At 41.9% G+C, this 13593-nt stretch overlaps 1 protein-coding gene across 5 annotated transcripts in view; it reads right to left on the bottom strand.

The window, feature by feature from the left end:
- Positions 1 to 13593, bottom strand: part of diaph2 (diaphanous-related formin 2) — a 539224-nt gene that overhangs the window by 377620 nt on the left and 148011 nt on the right. For all 5 annotated transcript variants that reach the window (XM_080774225.1, XM_080774228.1, XM_080774227.1 and 2 more), the window contains 2 exons: positions 364 to 438; positions 182 to 251 (listed from right to left, as the gene is read on the bottom strand). In XM_080774225.1, the coding sequence (XP_080630351.1) occupies positions 182 to 251; positions 364 to 438 (145 nt within the window). The remainder of the gene's footprint in view (positions 1 to 181; positions 252 to 363; positions 439 to 13593) is intronic.

Here is a 13593-nt window from a genome sequence, read left to right as displayed (position 1 = left end):
TACGTAATTGTCCAGTGTCCCTCAGGGGTTGAAGGAAAACGTATTACACTTCTAAAATCTTTAAAAGTGATTTGAGGCAAGAACTCACCAAGAATCTCTACAACCTGACCACCTGAATTATTTACTGATCATTCCAATGGTTCCTACAAGGACGGGCCTTGTACTCCATTCACATACAAACCTTATTGTTCATGAAGGCCTTCAGGCACTGGATCAATTTGTGCTGGCTCTTCTTATCAATACTCTCCTGTCTGCAAAGCAGAGCAATAAAACACAGGCAGTGGACATCAGGCCATTACAGAATATAATCCAGTGTGTGTAAAGGGGATATTGGGAGAGGAGGGCGGGAGGGAGATCACTCACTGTTTCTTCTCCAGGAGCTTTTCCAGAGCGTCCAGCAGAAGGCCCAGACCCTCATGGCCAAAGTTGTTCACCCAGCTATAGAGAGAAGATCCACACAAAAGACATGATATTAGTCAATATCCACATTATCCAGTGTGTCGATACAGCTGGATGTTACAGGTTTCTTCCCAGACTAAATCAATCGCATATGTATGATGGGCAAAACCACACAGCATTTCTTCATTAATTGAGAGGGGCGCAAGCCACGCAAATATACAGCGGTGTGCTGCGGGAAACTAAATGCTACTACAGTTCAAATCACATTCAAACACTATCCGTTTACTGGCAAATGAACACCCATCCATCTTAGCTTAGTGTTCCTGTGGCCCCCGCAGTTGCATCCAGAACCCCCCCCCCACCCCCCCACCCCTAGTGAGCTGCTGTATTCCTGTGCCAAAAGATTAAGCAATGCGAGAAAGATAACACTGTAATCGATAATGGATTTCGAGAGATAATTGGCTATAAACCACATCGTATCAGGAGACAGCAAATGATCCAGTGCAGATGAGCCAGTTTGTCTGTGCTGCGAGGAGGGGGAAGGCGAGAGGCGGGTGGGAGGAACGGTCTGATCACAGGCACATTATATCATTAGCATTACTTGTTTTCGGGCGCCCGACTGTCAATAATACAAAATGCATGGAGCAATTTGCGCCATTAAATGGCCATAAGTCAATGATTTATCCCGCCTTTTTGACAATGATGCGACACAATAATGGTGTGCATATTAAAGTCATTTGTATTGACTGTGTGAGTTGGAGGAGACCCTCCATTAGGACTGTACTAGCCTGAGGCAACTGTGTGGAGTTGAGGTGAGGTATGTCCCTGATCTGTGATCTAATTAGCGAGCATTACAAATACACACCAGCCAGCGTCGTCATTATTCAGAATTCATTCAAACCAATTTGCAACTTATTAGCATTCACTGTACAGCAGAATAATGTTCTGTTTTGTTAATCAACACAACGGGATAATATTACAAATTTGTCGGTTAGTCTTTTCCCGTATGGCTTCTACACTGTCATTGATCCCTTTCAAATGGAACAGATACACAGTATGATTAGGTCCAGATATAAATTAATATAAACATACAAACAAACAACTGACACAGTAATAAAGATTCACATCTACTGTACATGTTGAAAGTAAGGACTATAAAGCAACAAATGAGAGACTGGGACAACAGAATGGAGAGAAAGTGACATGGTTGAGGGAACACGCTATACACAGACAGACTCCACAGTCTTTGTTCATGCTCCTTAGTCATGGCAGAAATGTCATTCCTGTTGTGCGAGAGCAGGGAATGGAACCAATATTTGTCAAGAGGCAACCCTGTAATTACACAGCGGCACGTTTGTAATAAGATTCAGAGAAGATTGCATGGATCACACGCCGTGTCTGCAACAAGGTGTGTGCCTGAGATGTGCTGTGAGGCCACAGCGCTGCTCATCGATAGATGGACAGACCTTTGGACAGCTTAGACCTAATTGACAGACATTCTTGATCTGTTGTCTGTGCACGACCAGCAACTACAATATTTAACTATTTGTAACTCTTGGTGTCCCTATTTTAAGCATGTCATTATACGCGGAAAGAATTACAATATCCAATCTACAAGCTCACTATAAGCATTGATGTGTTGTTAGCTATTTTTGGAATAGGGCTTAAATCTCTTAAACCCTATACTGTATATACTGGACCAAAGTTCCCCCCGCCATTTCACCCTCTACAGTCTACACCAAATCTCTTTTCAACCCATTGGGCTCCATCTTGCGCCACCCTTATCCCTTAACTTATTTGCCATTTTTACTATTTTGAAAATCAATTTAAAATAGTTCAACTAGCCGATCCACATCTACACGTTGTGAGCTTGTAGATCAGCTATTCAAACTATTTTAAGCAAGATATAGCCCACTGTTCGCTTGTATTGGCAATTTTTAAAGAATGTTTGCCGTACAAAAATAATTGCCAGTAGCCAGAACTTTCACCCCTATTTTCTCCCCAATGTAGTTGTTTTGCCAATCGATTCCTCTCACTGCTTGCCACGGTGAGGAGCCCACTCCGGGCGGACCTAGCGCTTCCATCCAACTCATCCTATTCAATAGTCCCCTCTAAACAGTTTTCACACATGAAAACTAAATGAAAACTAAGCTATGATGACTAAAACCAAGACTAAATAAATAAATATACTGACAATAACATTTTGCAGAGATTGGACTCACATGTTCACCTCTCCTATGATACATTAAAACTAGACTAGAGACCCAGTATAAGCATTTTACACTTGGTTGCATGCTGAAAATAGCAGATCTACAAGCCCACAACGCGTCGCAGCACATTTTAGTCAACTAAATGAACTGTAGATTTATTCGACTAAAATCTTATGATATTTAGTTGACGAAAACTAGACTAAACACTAAAACATTACAGGTGACTAAAACTAAATGTTTCAAGAGACTATGACTAAAACTAAAATAGAGATTTGCTGCCAAAAACAACACTGGTTCACCCATTATGGCATGCCCAGAATACATGTAGGGACGTTAGAGCTCATGTTCAGCTTTGTCGCCAATTTCTTCCTTTGGAAGGAGAGTGGCAACATTTGCACCATAGAGGTGGCAAAACGAATGGTCCCTTCCTGCTCATTCTTAAAGCAGGACCTTAGGGTACACATCAGCAGTGCAGCCCCTTGAGATACGATCATTATCACCCACCTCTCCTAGACGTACTGTACTGTAGGCATGCAACCAAGGATTTCATTAACTTGTGAGAGAACTTGTTCATGTAATATGGATGGTTATAATCCTCCAGTTAAGTGCCAACCAAATTGCGTTACTTTCCACAATCATGTATATTCCGCGGGCAAAAAATGAAACATTCATGGTCTGTCTTAGCGAGGCAATTTTTAAACGTGTATTATTTCTGCTGGTTTTGATGCAATTATGTTTCAGTTATGTTAAGTGCTACGACGGTCTAGTCCGCAAGCATGTTTTCATGTCATGAACACGTCGGGTCGATGATGTGCTGATGCTTATGCATGTCACGCTGTCAAGGAGGAATTAACCCTTTAAGACCATAGGCCGATTCTACAAATGCCTACTAAATCAGTAGTTCTCTCGCTTTCAATATTTATTAAAAAGAAATAGCAGATATCTGCTCTTTTTATATCCCATGCTAAAATCTAAAACGAAACACCGGTTCTAATGGGTTAAGGCAGAATCAGACAAATGTCTTTATTTTGTTGACCTAAAAACATCCTTCTTTGCTGCAGGCTTAGTGTACACAGAATGTGAATGTGATAAGTCAAGGTATTACAGAGTAATTAAACAAGAGCTTAAACAAAACAGCATGTGGCACTTCAATCGCCACATTAGACACAGTGTATTTATTTGGTGTGCTTCTGCATGCCCCTCTGGGACACAAACACTTTTGTATGCATTTCACCAAAGTCTGACAGAGCAAACTGGCAAAGGCACATTCCTGGTGCAGGTGAGGGTTCTGTGTCTTGCTCTAAGACAGTGTTTCTCAAATGGGGGTACACAGAGGTACTACTGGTGGTGAGGGATAGTGTGGAGGGAAAACACCAGCACTGACACAGGGAGACAGATACAGAGATCTCCATGTGGGACAGTTAAAATGGGTGGTATTGCACACTAGATCTCCATATACAGTATGGGCACAAAAGGGACAGACGGATAGTTAAAAAGGGTGCTATGACAACGGGTATTATTAGGTTCCCAAGTTGCATCGTTCCCAAGTAGGCCGGTGGCCGACTGCGACGGGCACGTACAGGTCTAGTAATAACAAATTCAACAAATTCGAGCTTGTGGATGTGCTACTTTTGTCTTTGTATGACCCTGTAGTAACACAAAAAGCTTGAATACAGAGATAGGAGGTTTCTGCCCGACATGATATCTTTAGCTATGGTTTTCTCTTACAGTTTTCTAAGCAAAATGTTATAGTCGGCTAAATTGGAGCTACTTGTATTCAGAAATCAGGGAAAGGGCGTACTGAAGGCAAAAAAGTAAGTTTGAGAAACCACTGCTCTGGGGATGTGCAAACAGTTATACATCACAGAGACAGAACATGAAGCATTTGGAAAACAGGAAGTGTTCATAGCACAGTGAGTTGATCAGATTCCCGCAGACACACTTGGCAACAAACTGTCAGTACAGCATGAAGACAAGAGACTTGTGTGCATCAGCGGCTGCAGGAACTGACTCACTCCACTCTTCCAGTACGGATAGGCTGACACATCGTCAATCGTTCTGTCTGACTGATATAGCGGGTGCTGTGTTGCGTTGGCTCTTGTGTGCACAATGATTTCAAGCCAAAGACCATTAGGTGACTGGTTGTGGAGATCTGTATAATCGAAAAGCTCCTTTACAAGAGCAATATAGTTTATATTATATTACATTAAAAGCAAATCCAATTGGTAGAGGACCTGGCTAAGATATGAATGCACTTCATTTAGGAGAGAATATCTCAACTGTTCTTGGCTAATATGACTCCCGCGAACAACTTGGGAACTGTGAAAAATTCTCTATCCGGGGCGAAATAACCTAAAATGTCCATGCCCTTTTTTAAATGACCACTACTTCGAACATTACTCCATCTTCTAAACCGTTGGAGCTTCAGATTTTCTGAGGTGCTCAAAATCCAGTCTGCCACCTGAAAAAGGTTTTATCTAGAACTTTTGAACCACATGAGCTATATGAATGCAAACTTGGTGTCTAAATCATGGTTTTTGACAATTAGAAACATTTTGGAATGATCATATTTCAAAGATGGCGACTATCTGACAATTAGTTTTACTTCCTTTAACTTTGTCCTTTTTGTATGATCAGGAAAAAAAAGGTCTTCTCCGTGAGGAATCTAAAGGATGGAGCGTGTGTGTGTGTGTGTGTGTGTGTGTGTGTGTGCGCGCTCGCTCGTGTTTCCAATTTAAACATACCTTTGACTAATGCTCAGCATAAATTATTAAGCTATTATGCTCTTAGCTCTTATGCTATTATTCGCTTGTTTCAATAAAATTACATCTCTAGTTTACACATTTATGTTTTAGAGATAGTCAGAAAGACAGGAAGCAGAGCTGGAGGTAGCAGAGACTAAAATGTTGAGGTTTTCTCTGGGAGTAACAAGGATGGATAGGATCATGAATGAGTACATCAGGGACAGCACATGTCAGATGTTTTGGAGATAAAGCCAGAGAGGCCAGACTGAGATGGTTTGGACACATACTGTACAGAGGAGGGATAGTAAGTATATCGGTAGAAGGACGCTGAGGTTGGAACTGCCAGGCAGGAGGCCTAAAGGAAGACCAAAGAGAAGATTTATGGATGTAGTGAAAGAGCCCTTTCAATGAAGCCCTTTGAATTGAATTTAAATATTGGAGGCAGGGTGACATGTTCGTATTAAGGAATAGAATTTTTTTGGATGTAGAAACTAGCTAATGGATGTAGAAGGAGAATGCTTTCTTTGGTTTAATGGACAGCAGCCACTCAAAACTCAGAAATAGCTACAAAAACAGCTGAAGCAGAAGTACCAGTACTTGAAAGCTGCATTATTTTGAAAGGAAAGAGAATACACAACATGTCTGGCTGTGTGCTTGCCCAGTTTAACTTCGAAGAGAGGGAGAGAAAAAACAGCAAAAGCACCTCGGTCGGAGATGCGCTGCCCTGCCACCACCCCGTCAATCATTTAATCCACGCTACGCGCCTTATTATATAGCGAGCTGCCCATGACGTCAGCTGCTGCGGCTATAAGAGGCTTGACAAGCCAAAAGCTTATTGATACTCAGGTCTCGATAAATGCCTAACCGGGTTTGTAATGGACCCGATTTTCGGGGCTCCATCCCTAGTTATGGGGCTTAAAATCAATGCATTTGGATTTTGGATTTTTGCATGGCTAGCGGTATTTTTTGTGTGGGATTTGAAGAGTATATGTACCACATTTCATGCTTGTATCACCATTTGAACGATTCTTGCTATATTTTGCAATTATCTGCTGCACTATATGCCCAGTACGTCAAATGGCCAGTCCGCCTGGATTTACTTTTACTCTTCAATACTTAAGTACATTTAATAGCACATACTTTTTCACTCTTACTCAAGTAACATTTTGACTGAGCTACTTTTACTTGTAGTGGAGTAAATCTGAACAGGTCGTATTTGTACTGGGGTCGAGCTCTGGTAAAATATAGGTTCAGCCGCACCCAGTCATACAGATAAGCATTCAGTCATACAGCACCCAGTCATACAGATAAGCATTCAGTCATACAGCACCCAGTCATACAGATAAGCATTCAGTCATACAGCACCCAGTCATACAGATAAGCATTCAGTCATACAGCACCCAGTCATACAGATAAGCATTCAGTCATACAGCACCCAGTCATACAGATAAGCATTCAGTCATACAGCACCCAGTCATACAGATAAGCATTCAGTCATACAGCACCCAGTCATACAGATAAGCATTCAGTCATACAGCACCCAGTCATACAGATAAGCATTCAGTCATACAGCACCCAGTCATACAGATAAGCATTCAGTCATACAGCACCCAGTCATACAGATAAGCATTCAGTCATACAGCACCCAGTCATACAGATAAGCATTCAGTCATACAGCACCCAGTCATACAGATAAGCATTCAGTCATACAGCACCCAGTCATACAGATAAGCATTCAGTCATACAGCACCCAGTCATACAGATAAGCATTCCAACATGTTTCTAATTGTCAAAAAACATGATTTAGACACCAAGTTTGCATTCATAGCTCATCTGGTTCAAAAGTTGTAGACAAAAAAAAAATCAGGTGGCGGCCATGACTGGCGGCCACATTGGATTTGGCCACAATGATGACCTGGAGGATTGCTGGCTTGGGCACGGATTCAACAAACATTTTGAGCACCTCAGAACATCTGTAGCGCCAACAGTTTCGAAAATAGATGTTTGAACTAGAGGTCATTTAAAAAAGGGCGTGGTCATTTTAGGGTATTTCGCCCCGGATAGAGAATTTTTCACAGGTCCCAAGTTGTTCGCAGGGGTCATATTAGCCAAGAACCATTTAGATATTCTCTCCTAAATGAAGTGTATACATATCTTTGCCAGGTCCTAGACAAAATGTCTCACTCTGCCACGGCTGGCCCAATCAGTGCTACTTCATTCTACTTGTTGGCTTGCTGCTCAGTGAGAAATGGTGTTCAACTGCAACCAAGCACGGTTATTTTTCCCCCATGTTACAGTACTTTAGCCTACTGAAAATGGGACTATATCATTCCCATGATACTCTGTGGAATACAAGGTACATATTGGACCATTAACATACATAAAGATACGATGATGATGATGATGATCATGATGATTCAATGTTTTGTCCTTGAAGTACAAATAATAAAGTAACAACTCTAGGATACTGCTGTGTGTCCTTTATAGTGTTTGTTCTTTTGTCCACTTGTACTGTAGTTTGCAAGGCTATGCCCTTCCCGACATTTTACCCTACAGCCACAAAAACAGAGGTCACCACAACACGCGGGCAGAGGTCACCACAGCACGCAACATCACACAAGTGTGCGACTCCACCTAGAATAAAGACACAGGCGAGGTGACTGTGAACCTTCCCAGGGTCAACTGTTGGTTTCACCAGAGGGGACTGTTTCTGTTAAGCAATACGATCAAGCTCGAATAAGAGTTATAACTCCAATACATTTTCAATTAGAGCAGGCTAAATACAGGCTATACAGGCTTTGTTACAGGTTGTGGACTTCTGCTGTGTTGTTTAATGATAAAATTGTTCATGAAAAGACTTATCTTACCATACTGTATATAGGTCATACAGTAGCATGAACGCTGTCTGGTTTCTCCCTTTAAAAGGTTGATAATGCCGACTGCTTTCACATACTCTGACCCCCCCTGTGTGTGCCAGTGGCCCACAGGCATCAAAGTGTATTGTACCATATTATGAAGTAAGAATTCAAAAGGTCAAAAGTGGGAAACCAAGAGGAACTCTAATTGTGGTATAGCAACATGCATTGAGTCTTCATAGAGACAGTGTTAATGAGAATACAGGAGGAGCAGGGGTTTAACAAAACGCAAAGGTCACGATAATTCAATGCACAGTGCCTGGTCTAACCATGAACCTGAAGAAGCCGAAGAGGACCGTGATGAAGAAAGGTTTAATTAGTGTGAATTTAAATAAATTAGAGTCAAATGGAACACTTTTGAATAGCACCATTGTGTAGTTTGACCACCATAAATGGTTGACTTTCCATTTTCTACTGTATGACTGATAACTTCAGATACAGCCATTAACCTAAAGGCTGGTACATACTGGCTCATTGAGTCGTAAGTGATTCAACATGTCAAGCAACAAGTCAAAATGCATTTCTTATCACAAGCCAGTTGCTCACAGTCATCTGCCATTACAGCATGTTGTCCCTCTCCTCTGAGTCTCTCTTTTTATTTTTTTCCCCATGCACCTGACGAGAGGGGGGGGACAAAAATAGAACAAGTGAATGGAAGAAAGGACAGCTGACACAGCTGAGAGCATATAACTGATTCATATTTTTGAGGGGCGCTAGCTCCTCCTATATACAGGTTTGATGTTTGTTTTTAGTTCATTGTTTGTTTTAAAAAATGTTTCGTCACCATTTGTTTTAATCACCTAATCATAACCATTGAATAAAGTAACACAATGATGTTGTAAGATGATGAGAGCGCCCCTCACTTCACACGGGTGTGATTTTTTAATTATATATTATATTATATATTTTTTTTTTATCCACCCATTTTTCACCTCTGTGTCAATCATCTAATGTGATCCTGGGCTCTACACACCCTCCACCAACCTAGTCCCCATATATGGGGGACAAGGGAAGAGCAACGGACTTGAACTCATGCTTCCTTCATGCCTGAGTGTCCAAGTTGCTCCTTTACACCTGACAGGGGGGAGTTTCCCTGGTTGGACGTAGCACGTGGAAGGAACACGTTATTCCAACCAGTTCCTTTCCCCTCGATCAGGCACCCCGGTTGGCCAGGGGGAGGCAGTTTAGTGACCAGGATTACTGCATGTTTTTTGTGATAGTACCTATACCCTAGGGGACACGGGGAGAACATGCAAACTCCACACAGAAAGGCCCTTTCGCCAACCCCACCTTTGGGTATGGGCACTGATGACGCGGAGGAGGAAACACGCCACCAGCACCCACAGCGTCCAGAGCGGGAATCGAACCCAGGACCTTCTATCTGTGAGGCGACAGCACTACCAACTGTGCCACCGTGCCCCTCGGGTGTGATTTTTTAATACAATGTCATAGGTTGATGTTCTATGGAAACAGTAAACTATCTCTGCTCCTGTCCTGTGTCTGTCACTGTTGGAGGGACCACGGAAATACAGTTGCGTCTCTGTGCCTAAGTGTGGACTGTGCAGTTTTATATTGTTGCAAACCAAATTGATTAAGTGTACTTGTGAACATTCTACACTTTTATTTTATTTTGTTTATATAATTTATGTATTTACTGAATTTTCTTGCCCATTATAGGACATCTTTACAAATTAAGTATTGCACATTATGACTTTGCTCAGTTTTCACTAAAACATAAATAAGCATTTAACAACAACTAAATACATTGCTTCCTCTGTACAGCACTGCAGCTCTCAACATGTTTTCTAAAGAAAAGAAAAAAAGCTGACCCGTCTGAAGTGGTACTGTACTGTACTGTACTGGCCCTACTCACAGGGTGTCTGTGTGTTAGGCTGTGCAACAGTGACACTTGGTGGTGAACAAAGGCTATAACACTATTTTTGTGCTCGGACACATTTCCGTGCTCGGACACAGGGACCCCCCCCCCCCACACACACACACACACACCTCAAAAAAGCATTACACAGTCTTGTCAGGTATCCATCATGGACAAGAAAGATGCGGGAACTGGAAGACCAGAAATAGTTCATTGCCTTTTTTACCAACATATCAAGGGAGCAGGCATCAATATGATCAATATAGATAATACTATAGTAGCATCTGGTAGAGCTGGTGGTGCACTGGGTTGAATGCCTCAGACCAATGATCCACATTAACCTCCCCTGCTCACAGCAACAACAGGAGTAGCACTACAGATATTGGATTTCAGAGAGCGGAACAGGGGCTAAAGCTGGTAGCACACACACCGAGGACAATATTCCTGGTGTCAGCAAGAGAGCCGCGCGGCAGTCAAAAGCAGCGCTTGGCACCTCTAATGGTATTTGAGTCTCAGCAGGATGCCAGAACTTGGCCCTAACAAAGACTGCGCATCAGGCATGCTACATAGATGAATGCTCCACTTTTCCTCAGGTGGAACTAAAGGTTGCTGAGCTGAGCTCTGCGTGCACGTGTGTGTGTGTGTGTGTGTGTGTATTGCGCGCGCGCATTGAGGGCATTAATAAAAAAAACTACAACTTTGCTGAGGTCAGCAGGGTGTTTGTGTGCGTTTGTGCAGGGAGGGAAAAAGCAACAGAGAACCGCAGTTCTCAGAATTAAATCAAGTGGACCGGAGGAGACAGTGGATGTCTTGACGCGCTCCCCAGACACATCTAAATGAGCCCCCGCCGAGTACAGAATAGTCCTGAAAATTGTAATTATCTGCTGAGAAACTATAAAGGCTGTGCAAAACATCCCCGATTGCTGGGGAGTGGCAGAGGGTAACCAGCGCGGAACTGCCAGAGTCCTGATTGATCCGGCCGATTAATTGAATGGCGGGGTATCAAGCTGTTCTGCGCCGTGGCGGACACGAAGAGAGCTCATCAGGTACGATGCGCAGTATCTACAGAGACACCCCCCCCCCCCTGTGGCACTCGCTGTTCATATCACTGGAGCGGAAGGAAATAGTACTGGGTATCCTACTCTTTCCGAGCGAAGAAAGTTATGAATTCATATGACCCTGGGTGGAAAACGCATGCCCACGTTGCTGATGCAACTGATACACAAGACGGCCATCACTGTCAACTCCACCATACAGTATTCATTTTTAGTTTCTGTATAAATATGAAACAATAAAAATACCAACCTGACTCTCCCGCTATCTCCCGAATAGCTAACCCTGTGAATCTAACATGGCGCCATTATATTTAGCCGGGCCTGTTCCAAGTCCACGTGTCCTAAGTCATAATTAATTGCGACTGAAGGAAGAGACTGAATAAACACCTCCTCAGTGTCCTATACTGTATATACTATCCTATATATACTTTTATTTTTGTTTAAATAATGCCTTTTGATAATTAATGCATGAGTGAATATAAGTCAGTTTAAACAGTTACCGGTATCCTAACAGGCATCAGTCATAGTGTACAGACGAGACTGTGAAAAACTGTGGTATCCCATTAAAACAGGGAAATTATCTGTGTCATTACATTTTTAGCACATTGGTTGGATAGTACAAAATTGGAGATGCAAGCTTGTAGGACTGATATTTGACAAAATCATGAAAATTTGTGACAAATCTTTGAATACACTGTACAGTAGCCTGTATATTTTAAAGCGAACATTTTAACAAAATATTTTGACACGCAGTGGATATAATTTTGGGGGTCCTTGACATGAAAAAGCTTCAGACCCGCTGGTATAGCAACATACGTTTTTTAAGGATTAGAAGATATTTTTAGAATCGGCCTGCAGGTCTTAACTCAATGTCTGCCAAGGACTTAAAATAAAATAAATATATATATATATATATATATTGTTTTTTAACCTACGATTTTGTAACCCCTGTGTCAATTATCTAATTTGATCCTGGGTTCTACACACCCTCCGCCAACCTGGGGAGAGCAACGGACTTGAACTCATGCTTCCCTTCATGCCTGAGTGTCCAAGTTGCTCCTACTGTATATATATATATTTTTAATTAATTAAAATAATAATCAAAATGGTGAATACATTGACTGCATAAAAATATAATCTGAATATCAACTTGGGGCTGAATTTGCATCCATACATACAAAGGATGCATCATGTGTTTAAACTGTGTTATCAAACTCAGTTGCAGGCGTGATACAGTGCCACCGTAGGGTCTAATAATAGATGTACGTATGTGTCTTTGAGAAGGGAGATTTGCATACCAGGAAAACATGTTAAAATTATATATGCACTTTTGAGCAAGGCATAATATAAAATTTTACGGTACCATATGGTATATGCAAATAAATTGGAATTAATGGAATGTTGTATGACAAGGATAAGTACGCATAGGAAATGGCCTACTCTGTCAAAATATTGCCCAAAGCTAGATCCAATGTTTGGCTTCATCCAGACCACTACTGACTTAGGCAAAATAACAAATATCAGGAAACATGAAGTGAAATTAAAATTAATTGACCAGTTTAATGTTCAAAATGGCATTTTTCTCTGATAACTGTACGTGCACGACTACTTTCATCTCAATCAAATCAGACGTATCTAAATTATGTATGCCTTGCTCCAGGACCGCAGATATGGCTAGCTTGGCGGTTAACAGATGGTGTAATAAAATTAAAATATACCCAGCCACTGAGAATACTTTGTCTCCAAAACCTTTCGCTGCCTCTGAGGATCGTAGTGGGACCGGCAGCACTGAACTCAGTCATGTGTGGGTTGGAAATGGGTTAATTGGCCTCTTATCTTAGTACACCTACTATATGTCCGACTGAAAAACCACTGTCAAGAGAAATGCATTGCAGATCAAACAAGTGAGTGTGTTGCATGTTTAACATCTAAAACATAGTTTTCAAAAGCAACTGGAGATATAATACTGCTTTGAAATTAATCGTTGCAAAATTTGGCTTGAAATAAGACAAAGGCCTCTTAAAATGGTGGGATAATATGAACACTGGCTACTAGTGATGCACGGGCCAGCCCGTTGCCCGCAGGTCCCGCGGGTTGTCCTGCGGGGCGGACGGGTCAAGGTTTTCAGCGCAATTATCGGGGGCGGGCAAAAAAAGGAGAAAAAAAAGCATTCCGATACCTGCTCTCCTGAGTCCTGTGTCTACTGTCTACTCCTGCTGAAACCATCAGCTTGTTGTTCTGTTGTTCATCAATGTGTTGCTTATGAAAGGGCGCTTTAGCTCCTGCCTTTTTGACCATTGGAGAAAAGTATTTTCTCCAAAAAAAAAAAAAAGTACGACTCACACAGGAAAGAGGGATGACGTCACCTGCAGCTCTCTCTCTCTCTCTCTCTCT

This window comes from Protomyctophum bolini (genome assembly GCF_963924005.1).
Source record: "Protomyctophum bolini genome assembly, chromosome: 10".
NCBI lineage: Eukaryota > Metazoa > Chordata > Actinopteri > Myctophiformes > Myctophidae > Protomyctophum > Protomyctophum bolini.
This window is presented reverse-complemented; position numbering and strand designations above follow the sequence as displayed.